Below are 13619 nucleotides of genomic sequence, written 5' to 3' on the forward strand. Positions count from 1 at the left end.
TTTAAGTGGTTCCCAAACCCCTTAAAACAAAGGAATGTACTCATTACCAAATAGTTTTATTGTTTTAGGCCAGAAGGGTAAAACTTTTCCAGTAAGAGCAAAGTTTAGAAGGAAGTCTGAAAAAACAATTGAACTTTTGGTAGCATAAAAGGATTTTTCACCCCTCGCATCTTGTTAATCATCTTGTGACCCCTCAGTATTTTCTTGTGACCCCTTAGGGGGTCCTGGCCCCCAGGTCATGAACCACTGGCCAAGTCATTTAAATGGATTACTAAAGTGAAAACATAATTTGGGTGTGAGGCGTAAACAAAGACAAGATCGGTGTAAGGGCTAAAAGAAATTAATACGTGAATGCAAAAAAACACACACAAAAACACTCAAGAGCACCAGCAGTACTTAATATGTTTTCAGTTTTGGTGGGGTGTGTGTGTGTGTGTGTCAGCTTGTGGGGGGATAATGCGGCTAGGGGTCAAAGGATCATAGATATCTTATTTAAGGAAAGTGACAGTCCAGAAGGAATCATTGTTCAAAAGATCAGCCAGTTCAAATATCTCACCAGCAGCACTCACAATAAACAGGCACATTATGACTCCTCTTGCAGGTTCTTCTGGAACATGTGAAGCAGCATCACCACATGTTAAGTATTTATGTGAAAAATAATGTTAAATAAATGTGTGGCTCTAAGGAAACAGCCAGTTTCCCACCATGACACTCAGGGCCGTAGCTAATTTATTTAATACAAACCAGTTAAAATGAAATCTCTGCCCTAAGAGAGCATTTTAGTCTCTGAAACGAAAAAGACAGGAATATAGGCTGCGTAATGATGAGTTTGTGGACTAAATCCTTGTGAACGAGTATGTTCGGGTTAGAGACGAGTCTTACTTTCTTGGGATTTTCCTAAAGTCAGAATAAAAGATGAATGAATGAATAAACGTGCTTCCACGCTGATATATCAGATTCATAATCAGAGAGGCCATAAGTAGGCTATGTCTGTGATCCAGTGGTGGAAGAAGAACTTCTCAAATGAATGTAGAGGAGTGGGCTTTAACGTAGCAGAAAGTGAAAATACTCAGGTGGAGTAGCTGGGCCACAAGTGCCCCAAAATTGTACTTAAGAACAGTAATGGAATAAATGCACTTAGTTACTTTCCACCACTGCTGGCAATGTCTAATTTTGATGAAATTATCATTAACTCATAAATTCCAGATCTTTACGTTGTAACGTTAATTATGTGAACGTAGGAACTAATGTCATTATGTATCAATCGAGTTACTTATGAGGGGGACACCTAAAGTTTGTAACGCGGGGCAAGTTTCGGGGGCCGGTCAGTGTCGCAAATGTTGGCTATTTTCCGTCCATTTGGGCCACTTTTTTACTTTTAAAGTGGATGTTGGTCGTCGGAGCTACCGCATGAAACGATTCTTTGTGAAGCGAAAGGGACAGGTGCCTGCAGGTGCTGTGAAAACGGCAGCACGTATTGTTGTAATGAAGTCGCTCATTAACACCATCTGCAGTTCCAGCAGCAGCAGCAGTGACATGGAGACAGTTCAGGTAGGCTGCTTGAAAACCCTCCGCGCTCGACTGTCACACGTTGTGTCAAGATACACACATTTCTTTTAGAGCCAGTGTGATTCACACTTTCGGGTGATTTAAATGTCATTCGATGAAGTTGTAACTCAATAAACCCATGGCAGCAGTCGGCTACTTGCTGTTTCTGGTAAAAGTCCACGTTCTGTTAACATCATAAAACGTTATGTCTACTTCAGGTTTATGTTTTTATTTCAGACAGTTATTTCATCCCTCCTTAAATATTCATAAATTATAAATATATTAGATTGTTGTTCATTTCCCATGTTAATTATTCCAGGAGATTGAATTAAAATGAACTTTTTCTTTTTAAATTTCTAATTTTATATATTCTGGCAGAATAACATACCGCAGAATAAATTGTAATGTCAATTTTGATCATGCAAAATATGGCAGATGTAGTGTCAAAGAGGGAGTAAGTCAGACAAGACCTATTTTACTCTCAGTTCATTTTTAAGTGTAATTTCATTAATATGGGCCCAAGTAACTTAAGTGACCAAAGGAAGGCCACAAGATGCTGTTGAAAGCCCTGGAAAACGCTGTTATTTGGACCTTGAGTTAATATGTTTGCTTGACAAACTGCAAGGCATTTGCAAGTCTTGAATGGTGTCCTATTTCCATTAAAAAGGAATTGGCATTGGAAATACTGTAGAGGCAGAAACTCGCCAACAATAAAATATTGCCATCTAGTGGACAGATTTTCTCAGTGCACTTGGTTCTGTTTGGGTGGAAAGGAAGTGTCACACAAAAGGCCTTCTGTTTCAATGCAATCACATTTATTGGCTTTTTTTTTTCTATGCACAGTTACTAAGCAGCCTGATGAGCTGTTAAAATGAATTAGATATAGAATAATGGAATTTTCACAATGTTGTAACCCCCCCAAAAAATAAATACAAGACTGAAGGTGTTGCACAGCTCCAAAATATACAAAGGCTTGGAAATAATCATGTAAACTTTGAAAAAAAAAAAAAAAAATTGTTTTTAATCTTTTATTGATTTATTTTACAAAAGAAAGACTTTGCAAGATTTTTTTCTTTAAAAACTTATTTACAGGTTTATACAAAAATACAAAAGTGATTCAAATCTGTTAAGTCCTAGCTAGTTTTAAACATGGAGCTTCTTTTAAATAGTTACACTTTGTCTTAAACATCAGTATTTTTTTTCTGTTCTCTGGTACACATTTTAAAGTGTGTTTAGTGTTATTCCATACTGTACACCCTTGAAAAAAAATATCAAGTGGTTGTTGTCACACTTCCCTTTAGGGTAAAATTGTGTGCAGAAAACAGTTTGGGGAAAAATAATCTATATCTATTTTAAGGTTATAGATTCTTGTTTTGTTATATTCCCAAGCTGCTGAGGACTGAGCTTTAAGAGGGCTAAATCAGTGTTAAACTAGAGTTTGCATGACAACCAGAGTTTGCCTTTCTAATCACATTGTGTCAGTCAATCATCTGTCCACTGCTTTTACAACTAAAGGAAACAGTCTTTAGGTACCTCTATAGCATCATTGCCAACACAGGTACAGTACGGAAAAATCACACTAAACAAATAGTCAAATACTTGGAGTATTTTGCTTGGAACTTTAAATGGCATTTCACAGAGTCACATTGCATTTTTCCAGTTTTCATATAATACTGCATCAACTCTACAGATTTGTTTGATTTCATTATTCAGTAATAATGTTTTGTGGGATAAAAAAAAAATCTGTTACGAGTCAAAAGTAAAGACAATGACTTTCTGATCAGATTAAAGTTGTTTTGGGGTCTATGAATGGATATTTTTTCCATTTCTGTGTGTTTTTTTTCTTTTTCTTTTTTTGGTACACTTTATCCAAAACTGCTCGTCTGGATATGCACGTAAAACTGAATCAGTTGTTTCTCCTTGAAAATATTTCTGTCACTCCCAAACTTCAACAGCTCCAGCAAGACTAGGACCCAGCACCAAAAGTGTTCAGATTCTCTCTCCCGTAAGATTTTCAATATCATTTTCTTTAGTCTCTTATACGTATGATTGTCCAGTGAGTAGATATACAGTACAAGATAAACCCCTGTTTGTGATCACGACTATACAGAACAGAATTAGCCAGACAGTTTGTACATCTATACAACACACTATTGAACTTGACATTTGAATGGAAAATACAAAATCTTTTCTCGTGGTATGGAGACATCCCTCAGATAAAAATAATGATATGGTGGTATCCTTTTCTTTTCTTATTTTTTTTTTGTTACTTATTGCATGCGATAAAGAACACAACAAATAAAACAATGAGTAGGAACAAGTGCGCTTCAGCAATATGGGTATGATGAATGTAAAATTCTTATAATCAGTTCACAGCTTTGTACTCTCTCCATCTTACACAGTGTCAGTTCTGCAATTCAGATTCGCTGAGTATCAAACAGTTGTGTTTTGTTATCTATCTATCTGTCTATCTATCTATCTATCTATCTATCTATCTATCTATCTATTTATCTATCTATCTATCTATCTATCTATTGATAGCATTTACAATAAAACAGTAATATGCTTGCTGAGGTATTCACAGAATACAGTGAATGGTTTCTATTGAAGTACGGTCTCTGAATGTAAGAAGTATATTTGTTGTGTTTGCTGTGGTAGGCAGGTGAGAGTTCAAACTTTCCACTGATGATATTTTGCTTCACACTCGATACTATACATGTGTAATATTTATTGGAAGGATGAGAGATTTTACAGCATACTCTAACCCCGGTGTTGGATAGAAAAGGCTGTAGCAATGCAGTGGATGCATTGCTGACTTTTAAATATTTGTGGTATGTAGTCCTCCTCTTGTCGCCTCTCTCTCAGATTTTGTGATAAGGTTAGAGGAGGATAAGACAAAATGGCATACACCAGCCACTGGGTTGAGCTTTCACCTGTCTAATGCTACTGGGTCAGTGCAAATGAAGGAGAGGCAACAAGGAGGGGAGAACAGTGTTCATTGTTAAGATTCATGTGTGATGTCAGTGAAACCTGTTCTTCTTTGCTACACTCAAGTTGATTCCCTATAAAATTTCTGCTTGTTGTTTTATATAGATATGACTTTTTATATTCAGTACAAATATACATATGCAATTTCATTATAAGATATATTTTCTTTTCAAGGAATATTCTTGAATCATCAAGTGCAAAAGCGAGGTTGTTTCTTGGAAACCTTTCCAAATTAACCTCTAGTCAAACCGATTGAGGACCTTCTAAAGCATTTTCACCGTCTGCACTCAATGGTATCATTAAAACTGCTTTGAAATGCGCCTTTTCCACTTTAAGTCAACACATCAAGACTGGCCAGTAGCTGGAAAAGCTTTAATCAGTCTAAACATACTAGATGTCAAGGTTGAGTTGAAATAAGTATGTGATTGAATTCTGGTGGAACATGGCACAAGTCCATGTATATGTGCAGAGACTTCTAAATGCCCTGCTTACAACCACCTCTAGTAGAGAAAGGCCACTGTGCGATTGTCCAAAATTAGCCGGTATCTTTGAGAAATGGGTCCCATCTAGGCGCAAGCCCTAGCTCCTTCTTGTTGGACACTCAAATCCGAGACAAAATCAATTTAGATCACTGGAAATGTGGTAGAAATGTCACTAAAACCTTTCACAGTGAAAGATTACTTAATCTTATAACACAAAGGAACCACAAAAATGTCGACAGAAACCAGGATCCAGGGGATGTTTCCATATAGGGTCATGCAACATGGTGAAACTTTATCATCATGTTCTGTGGTGCAATTTTACAAAAATACATGCATCATGTTATCTTTTTGGATATAATTTATGTGAAGAAATATATGATTGGCTCTGTATACTCTCTATGCCAGGTCTGCAGATGGAACTATAATAAATAAGTTGATGCTGTGTTGAGATGTTGTTAGTTACTTCCACAACGAAACAACTCTTGCTTGTTGGCAGGAATATTGAGTATGGACTCTGGGATTTCAGGCCGATGCTTTGGGCACCAAAAGTTCAAAGAATATTAAATTTCATAAGAATTTTAATAAGAAAGCAGTTCCTCAGTGACACACACGCACTCACACCATTCAAAACACAAGAAGTAGAAATATCAGTGGATGTTGCATGTGCTTGTTCATGCACACGCACATTGTCCATATTCCACAAAATTTCTTTTCTTTTCATTTATCATTATTTACCAAACATTTGGGACTGTTTATTTATTTTTTTTGTTTTTTTTGTTTGTTTTTAAAAAGACAGTTAAATCAAAATAGGTATTAATAGGTCTTGCTCTTTTAATTATGAGGGAGCTATTCTTTTGATAATACAGTATTTAGATAAATCCTCAAAGTTCTCATAATCATCCCTTCATGGTTCAGTATCTCACAACACTCAGTCTGACACCCTTAAATAGAACAGTTGCTCCAAAACAGTTTTTTTTTGTTGTTGTTTGTTTTTTTTCCAGATTTTGTGTGTTGCAAGAATTACACCGTTGGTCTTGATGACACGCCTATCCAAGATTAGAAAAGTAGAAGGGCTCACTTCAAATGTAGGACACAGCTAAGAATAGAGGACATATCTCATTGGGTGGTTTTAGGATGATCTGTCATCATGGGGGCTCCCATCTGAATTCTCTGTCTCCCCTTCAGAAATGGCTTGCATGGGGGCTGTGTAGAGGCGGCTGCGTGTACTGTAGCGACTGCTGTTGGCTACAGGCGGTATCCGTGAACGTCCCTGACGAGATGCAGCTGACATAGGCAGGGTTTTGGGTGTGAAACTCTCAGAGTTGGCCCTGGGAAAAAGGCCTGGTATCTGGATTGGCTCCAGGCTAGGAATTGGGGGCTCCTGGAGTGTGGATGGTGGCTCCTCAACCTGCCTGATGGGCCCCTCCTGAAGGGACTCCCCTGGGATTTTAGGGGTGATGGGGCTCTTTAGAATCTCTGTAGCTGACATGCGATAGCTGGAATCAGACCTGCTACCTTTCTTCAGTAACAGGAGTTTAAATTCCTCATTGGATGTGGTGGACTTCTTGGCGCTGCGATAGATTGGCACAGGGGCTCGTTGTGTGCCAGCAGCAGTGGCTAAGGTGGCTGGGATATTGAGAGGAGGGGCTGGCGGGATAATGACGGTGGAGGCATTGCCAGCCGTCACTGCTGTAGGGCAGAGACGAGACTTCACATTTAAGTCTCCTGAATCTTTACGGCCCAGGACCTTTCTTTTGGATCTGAAAGAGGAAACATATATATAGTATATTATAGTATAAACATATAGTCCTAACTAATGCTTAGACAAAATTGGACAAAATAACAAACATGAGTAAAAAAATCTAAAAAACAAGTAGCTGGATCATCACTAAAATCTGACAAATAGCTATATATTGCATCCAATACATAGACACTGTAGACAGAGAATCAAAAAGATTGAATAGCGATACAAAATTTACAGCACCTGTGTATCATGGCAAACAGGTCCTCAGTTGTACGGGTCTTGTTAGGTGATGTGATAATAATGTCATCATCCACTTTGGTGTCATCCGTCAGAGGGGAGAGTGAGTTATCACTGGGCGTGGAATCTGTGGTACACAATATCCCTATCACATGTCATCTGGTTGTCTGATCATTCAGTATACAATTAGTGAAATAACCTTTAAACCTTTAAACCTTGCACTCCATTTATGATTAAATGTTATCACATCATTAACCAGCTATTGTTGCAACTGTTTTCTCTTTTTACATGAATTAATAATAATATGTTACTGTGATGTTTTCAGTCATTTTTACAAAAGAGTACTTCTTCTGCTAGCTGAATTAGTTTAAAAGCCTACCTTTACTGAAGTAATCCTCTGTGTCAGGAGTGGTGGAATCATCTTTGCTCTCCTGTGGCTGCTGCTGATGGGCACTTCTGGTAGCACCTGATGTCACTTCCTCCTCTTCTTCCTGGTCTACTTGTCCTCCTTTTCTTGCATCGCTGATTAGGTAAGGATGCGATGTCTCCAATGTGGTACCAGGCACTTTGACTGGACTAGCCCAGGGCCCTGAGTCTGAGTGGGATCCCCCAGCAAACTCATACGCTGGGGGTGGAGGGTGGTCCGATCGCATGCCTCCTCTGGAACATGCAGGCCTCTGCGGCTCTTTCACCTGCTCCTCTTCCTCCTCCTCCTCGTCTTCATCATCATCATCATCCTGGGAGAATGATCGCTCCCCCAAAACCCTAAACTCAGAGTGTGCATGAGTTGAATGTGTGAGCCCTGTATGCGAGTGGATATGCGTATGTAGATCCACAGGCGAAGGGTGGGGAGCACGTGGCACAGGCCGATGCAAAGGTGAGCTGTCCTCAGAGAGTTCTGATGATGGGTCCATCCGGGCTCTGAAGGCCGTCATAGCCCAGAAGGTTCCAGGTCCATAGCGGTCCTGTCTGAGGAGCAAGCTTTCATAGGATGGAGGCCCATCAGGGTGACGGCCAGGGGGAGGTGGTTGCGTGTGTTCAGGGGATGAGGTGTGGTCATGAGCTGGGGGTCTGGGAGGTGGTCTACGAGGAGGGAGAGGCCTAGTGCTAATAGGTGGTGGAGCAAGAGTAGAACCACTAGGAGGACATTTTGGTCTCGTAGCAGTCTCTAGTCCACTTGCTGTTTCCTGGTCTGTAGTGGTAGCACTATCTGTAGATTGGCTAACAGAATGGAGCTGAACTGACCGAAGAGCAGATGGAGTGATCGGCAAAAGATTGGAGTTGGTAATTGTTGAAGCAGAATTTGAACTTGGTGGCGGGTTGGCATTTGTAGTCTCAGGGGCCAGCAACTTTGTTCCAGTGGTTAAAACATTTGCCACTCTGTGTTTGCTGTGGTGGAGTGTGTGCATGTGGTGCGTCCGGTGGGATAGCGTGTGTCTGACATAGCCACCATGAAGCACATTGAGATCAAGTTGAGAAGGTGGAGGTGGGAAGTCTGGGTCTCTCTTATAGCCAGAGGAAATGGAAACCCCATCTCTGGGGAAGTGCTGCAGGGAAGAGAGAGAAGACTTCCTCTCGGGCACTTTGGGCTTTCTCTTGCCAGTTGAGGGAGACAGAGGTCCTGGGAAGAATGCTGCTGAAGATGAAGGCAAGGTTGATGTTGGAGTCTCTGATTGGCTGGAATAGCCACTTGATGGTGACGCCAGGCCAGCCAGCTTCTCAGGTGACCCAAGTTTGAAGTCTCCAGGTGGGAGAGGTGGACTACTTGCCCTGGTTTGTGAAGCCTGGGCAAGGGCCTGGGTTTGGGTTTCTGTGGAGGAGGAAGAGCTGTCTGGTGACTTGATACACTCCATGACAGTAGTTCCTGTGGCTGTGCTTGAGTTGGACATAGAGGTGTACTCACCATTGTTGGACTTCAGCTCAGTGTTGTGAAGCCACAGGTCTGCATAGTCAGATTGCACAGCACCATCATCCTTAAATGAGTGTGTATCTGCAGAGCTGAAAGACATGGGCTCCACTATGTCCACGGTTTCACCCAGTCCCATTCCCCAGGTTCCCAAAGGCTCTGCCACAAGACAAGATGTCTGTAATGGTTCTGGAGCACCGCCAAGCTCTAGCTCCAGTTCCAGCTTCATATCTGTGGAAGACAAGGTAAGCTCTTGTTCACTAACCGTCTTTGGTTGATCCTGATCTGCCTGTGTGTCCGTTCCAACATCAACACTATTACTGGTCTCCTTCAGCGAGGAAGTTCGTTTGGGTGGTGGAGGTTTGACTTTAGGTTTCCTCAGCGGACGGCAGGCCCTCCCCAGGGTCATAGTGCCTGCTCTGAAGTCAGCTGAGGGTTGGGGGTAAACTCCATGGGATAGTGGGGCTGCCACAGTGTTGGATTGACTACAGTCAGGTCCTGGGTCTGCATAGTTATACATGTATCCTCTGTAACTCTGGTTACACTCCCCAAAATGCACAGAAGAAGAATAGAAACCCTCTGTATCAGATGGGTAATGAGAGCCAGGCTCTTTTTCAGTGTTGCTGGTCTTATTGTCACTAAAACAGGTTTGGTCTTCTAGACCTTGTTTGGAGCTGTACTCCTGGGCTAACCCATGGCCCTGGCTCAGGTTTTGAGTCTGGTCAGGGTCTTGATCTGGATCAGTCTGGTCTTGGTCTGGAGGGTATGTCCACTCCCCCTCACTGGCTGTACTGACCCCTGCATCATCCAGCTGGTCTGTTGCTGAGGATGTGAATGAGCTTGACCTGTGGCCCTGGCCCTGGGGTCTGAGGTCAGAGTGGTATGAGGGATCCAGGGAAAATCCCTCATCCATGGCATTGGGCACAGTGTTCAGTGACAGCTCTGAGTCACAGTGGGATGAGCCTGTCAGTGGTGGAGAAGAAGGCGGGGGGATGGTTTCAGATGTCTGAGAGGGGCAGGTGGAGCTTGAACCACTCCAGTTCCCGCTTGATGACTGGTGGTCCTCCTTGTGGTCCACATGGCTACCTAGGACTCCTGTTGTAGACACAGAGTGAATAGGGCTGCTAAAAGTATCTGAACTTGATGAGATCTCACAGCTGCCCATGTCTGCTTTGCGGGGCAAGCGAGATCGGCCCCTCTCCATCCAGCTATGCTCCGGGCTCCCTCCTCCTCCACCCCCTCTGTCTCTATCCCCAGATCGCTGCAACCTTTTTAGGCTTCCAAGTTGCAGTGGCTCAGGAGCAGCCTGGTCATCTGTGCTCTCTTCCTCATCCTTCATCATCATCATCTTCATTCTTGGACTAGGGCCAGGTGGAATAAAGTCCTCTGCTTCATATGGTGACAACTCCTCGTCTTCATCATCGTCATCATAATTATCATCATCATCCTCGTCACTATCCATCAGACGTCCACCCTCTCGCGGGAGGCTACGAGAGCGCAAGCGTCCACCGTGGGCTGCAGCACTGGTGTATGTGGAGTCTGACTGGTCACCCAGGGAAGAAATGTTGCCTGTTGAATGGGACAGAGAGGCAGGGATTCCCTGATGGCCACGTTGTGCCCTGATGCGCCTTCTGGAGGGAGCAGCTGTACCTGAAAATGGAAAGACAGGAGAGAGAGGGAAACAGAAGGAGGCACTATTTAATTCAGGTGGCTAATGACAATATGGACCATACCAAGTTACTATGAATAAATCATTTGAATTCCAGTTTGATGGCTCTCATTTGAGGATGAAAGTATGCTTGTTTGAGAATATTGGCAGCTTTTAGATGGTTGTCCTGTTCAAACAGCTATCTGAAAAGGAGTAGTTTATTCTACAAATTATTCTACAAATCATCATAGCAATATTGACAAAACATAGGGAATTAAACAAATTCCTCCTCCGTGTCTAGTGCACAAATACTGTATAGTAGCCTGAAAGAGAAAAAAAAGGAAGAACAATAAAGAACCAAATATACTTGTCCATTCTCAGAAACGTACATGCTATAAGGAAATCATCTGTCTGGCAGCCAGAGTCCCGAGTGTGATGGAGGCGACCACTGATTGTGAGGTCTTCCTGACAGAGAGAGAGTTGGTGTGGATTGGCATGGACGATCACAGTGCGCTCTCTTGCTACGGGTGATTCATCAGAATCTGAATACAAAAACACAAAGCATGTTATGTGTCTGAAATATCATGTACAAACAAATTCTTTAGAGGATATATGGTAAACAGGGAAAATCCACAAAATTAAGACTCCTACACTAAATTTTATGTTAATGAGCAGGTGTACTCTGTAATATACCCATGTCCTGATGTACTCTTTTGGGTATTCCTGTGATAGTCTTCCTCCTCCTCAGCTTCCTTCTCCTCTGAAGAACCGACTGAGAATGGACTAGAGAGCAACGAGCACTTGCTTCCCTGTCAAACCCAACTCCTGCAATAACAATAGACAGTAATATAGACTTTTAGTAGTAGTTAGAGGTTAACAATGCTATGTTGTTTATTTCTAGTAATCTTGTCATCTTACTGTTTATTTCCACATGGTCTAGTGGTAAGGATTCCTGGTTTTCATTGCAAGCAGTCTATGTTTGATTTCTGATTGCTGTTTGGTCACTTGTTAGCACAGTTGCTTCACAGTTAGAAGGTTCCTGGTTTCATCCTCACCAGGGCTAACCTTTCTCTTTCTTAATTTACCTGGTCTTCCTCTTTTTCTTACCTGTGACGTTGATGGGGATGATACAAGAGGAGATGGCGTTAGAATCGGCAGTTGTCTTCTGATCTGATGGTGGGAGGTTTTCCTTCGACCAATTTGTCTGTTTATCCTGGGTTGAGGAGGCATTGGGGGCTGAGGCCTTGGCTCTGTGGCCTCCCAGGACCTCACCACCTTCGCCTTCCCCTGTCGAGGTAGCCTGGAAGTAGCCAGCAGCAATATTATATATCATTCATTATATATATATATATATATATATATATATATATATATATATATATGCTTCGTACAGTGCCCCACAGTTCTAGTACACAAGTTACTTGGTTGGATAGACTAAAAGGAATTGTTTACAATGGGGTAAATGGCAAAAACAATCCCAAAGGTTGTGAGGAGTGGAGAAATGAAGAAGCAAATACAAAATGTCCTACGAAACAACTAAAGCGATTATAAGGTAAATAGAAAATTAAAATAACACAAATGCTTGATACCTTTCTATTCCATGGGATGAAGATGCAACTTTCAATTGGGTGAAGTGAGTAAAAGCACTCAAACTATGAACATAGAATATGACAAAAAAAAAACAAAAGAACAGATGATATGACATGAATAATCCAAAAGATTTTAAATAAAATATTAAAGGAAATTCAAAAGGTGATGGATGAGTGAGGCAGACAATGTAATGTGTAATTTATTCAGTTTCCTCTCTCGAACAGTCTCATAAAATTTCACATTGTCCTATTCTTTGCCTTATTGTTTAAAACTTTGTTTGTTTTTTTGTTTTTACATGCGTAGATACTTTTAAAAAAATCTTACCCTTATTGACAATTTCTACAATACAATACAATAACAACACAAAGGAAAGTTTGTGTTTAGCTTATAGTTTGCTATTCAAGCATCTATCTTACCTTTCTTTGGGTCGTCTGAATATCTGCTTCTCTCCCTGGCCTCTCCTGTGGCAGCAGCAAAACACGTACATACAAATGATTATTGATCAGAGTGCAAACACAGTTATGAAAACATTTCTTAAATTTTTATGAGTATGTGCCAGTAAATTTCTTACTTTTCTCTGTATCGTCTGGATCTCTGTTTCTCTCATGGTCCTCTCCTTCAGGAGATTCAGAAAGAAATGAAGGTAAAGTTAGTGTTACTAAAAAAAACAAAACAAAAAAAAAACCCATAGCTATAATGTACACTAATATAGAGTAAAAAAGTACAAATACAATTACATAATAAAACAGAAAAAAATTATACTGGAATCTGAAGTACTGTAGTCTGATGTTTCATGAAACCTCAGACACACAGCAGGAACTGTACACACAACTGGATATAACAAATATTAGAACAGGTGCCGACATGTTAGACATTAACAGACACACAGACAAATTTCTCTTTTACCTTCCTGGGTTGATAGTCTAACTCTCGCTCCCTCTCTGCTCTCTCTTGCTGCATGGCAACATCAGAATGAGATATTGTGTCAGTTTATTGTAACACACATTTAATAAGAAGGAAAGTTGTCAAAAAGCACAAAAAATATTAAATTTAAAAAAGTGAATAGTAAAAATAGAAATGTTCTGCTAAATATGACCTTATATCATCCTCGCTGTCCCATACCTATCACAACATACAAGTGTCAGTTACTCAGTGGTGACTGTGGTTTAAGTTAACTTTGTTTACATGTTTGAGATTTTTGCAACTGTACCATGTAGCTGCACCTTGTCATGGATATAATAATATAGTCTTAGTTCCTGCCATTTGAAGTAAACCATTTCTGGATAACTGCCCGGTGATTGGTTGATATTTTCACTTGTGCACAGTGCATTGTCCTTACAGCTCGTGCCAAGCGACTCCTCTGTTGCCGGCGAATGGTGTGTGGTGAGGGGAAGGTGGGCATAGGGGGAGCCACTGAGATAGAGATGGTCACCCTGTTTCTCTCCCGACTTGTGGACCGCTGGCGCTGTTGTTCGT

General features: G+C 41.2%; 1 protein-coding gene across 2 annotated transcripts in view; it reads right to left on the minus strand.

Moving 5' to 3' along the window:
* Window positions 1-2341: 2341 nt before the first annotated feature.
* The window catches only part of nhsb (Nance-Horan syndrome b (congenital cataracts and dental anomalies)), a 51699-nt gene continuing 40421 nt past the window's right edge, over window positions 2342-13619 (minus strand). The window contains exons 3-13 of one of the 2 annotated variants that reach the window (XM_071489092.1): window positions 13483-13619; window positions 13050-13097; window positions 12715-12759; window positions 12560-12604; window positions 12143-12205; window positions 11661-11853; window positions 11247-11378; window positions 10943-11095; window positions 7379-10555; window positions 7003-7126; window positions 2342-6778 (exon numbers count right to left, since the gene is read on the minus strand). In XM_071489092.1, the coding sequence (XP_071345193.1) occupies window positions 6148-6778; window positions 7003-7126; window positions 7379-10555; window positions 10943-11095; window positions 11247-11378; window positions 11661-11853; window positions 12143-12205; window positions 12560-12604; window positions 12715-12759; window positions 13050-13097; window positions 13483-13619 (4748 nt within the window). In that variant the 3' untranslated portion in view covers window positions 2342-6147. The remainder of the gene's footprint in view (window positions 6779-7002; window positions 7127-7378; window positions 10556-10942; window positions 11096-11246; window positions 11379-11660; window positions 11854-12142; window positions 12206-12559; window positions 12605-12714; window positions 12760-13049; window positions 13098-13482) is intronic. The other variant, XM_071489093.1, reaches the window with a different exon arrangement.

The sequence above is a fragment of the Trachinotus anak genome, unplaced genomic scaffold (assembly GCF_046630095.1).
Source record: "Trachinotus anak isolate AG129_WGS33_773 ecotype Australia unplaced genomic scaffold, CSIRO_AGI_Tana_v1 ptg000011l, whole genome shotgun sequence".
NCBI lineage: Eukaryota > Metazoa > Chordata > Actinopteri > Carangiformes > Carangidae > Trachinotus > Trachinotus anak.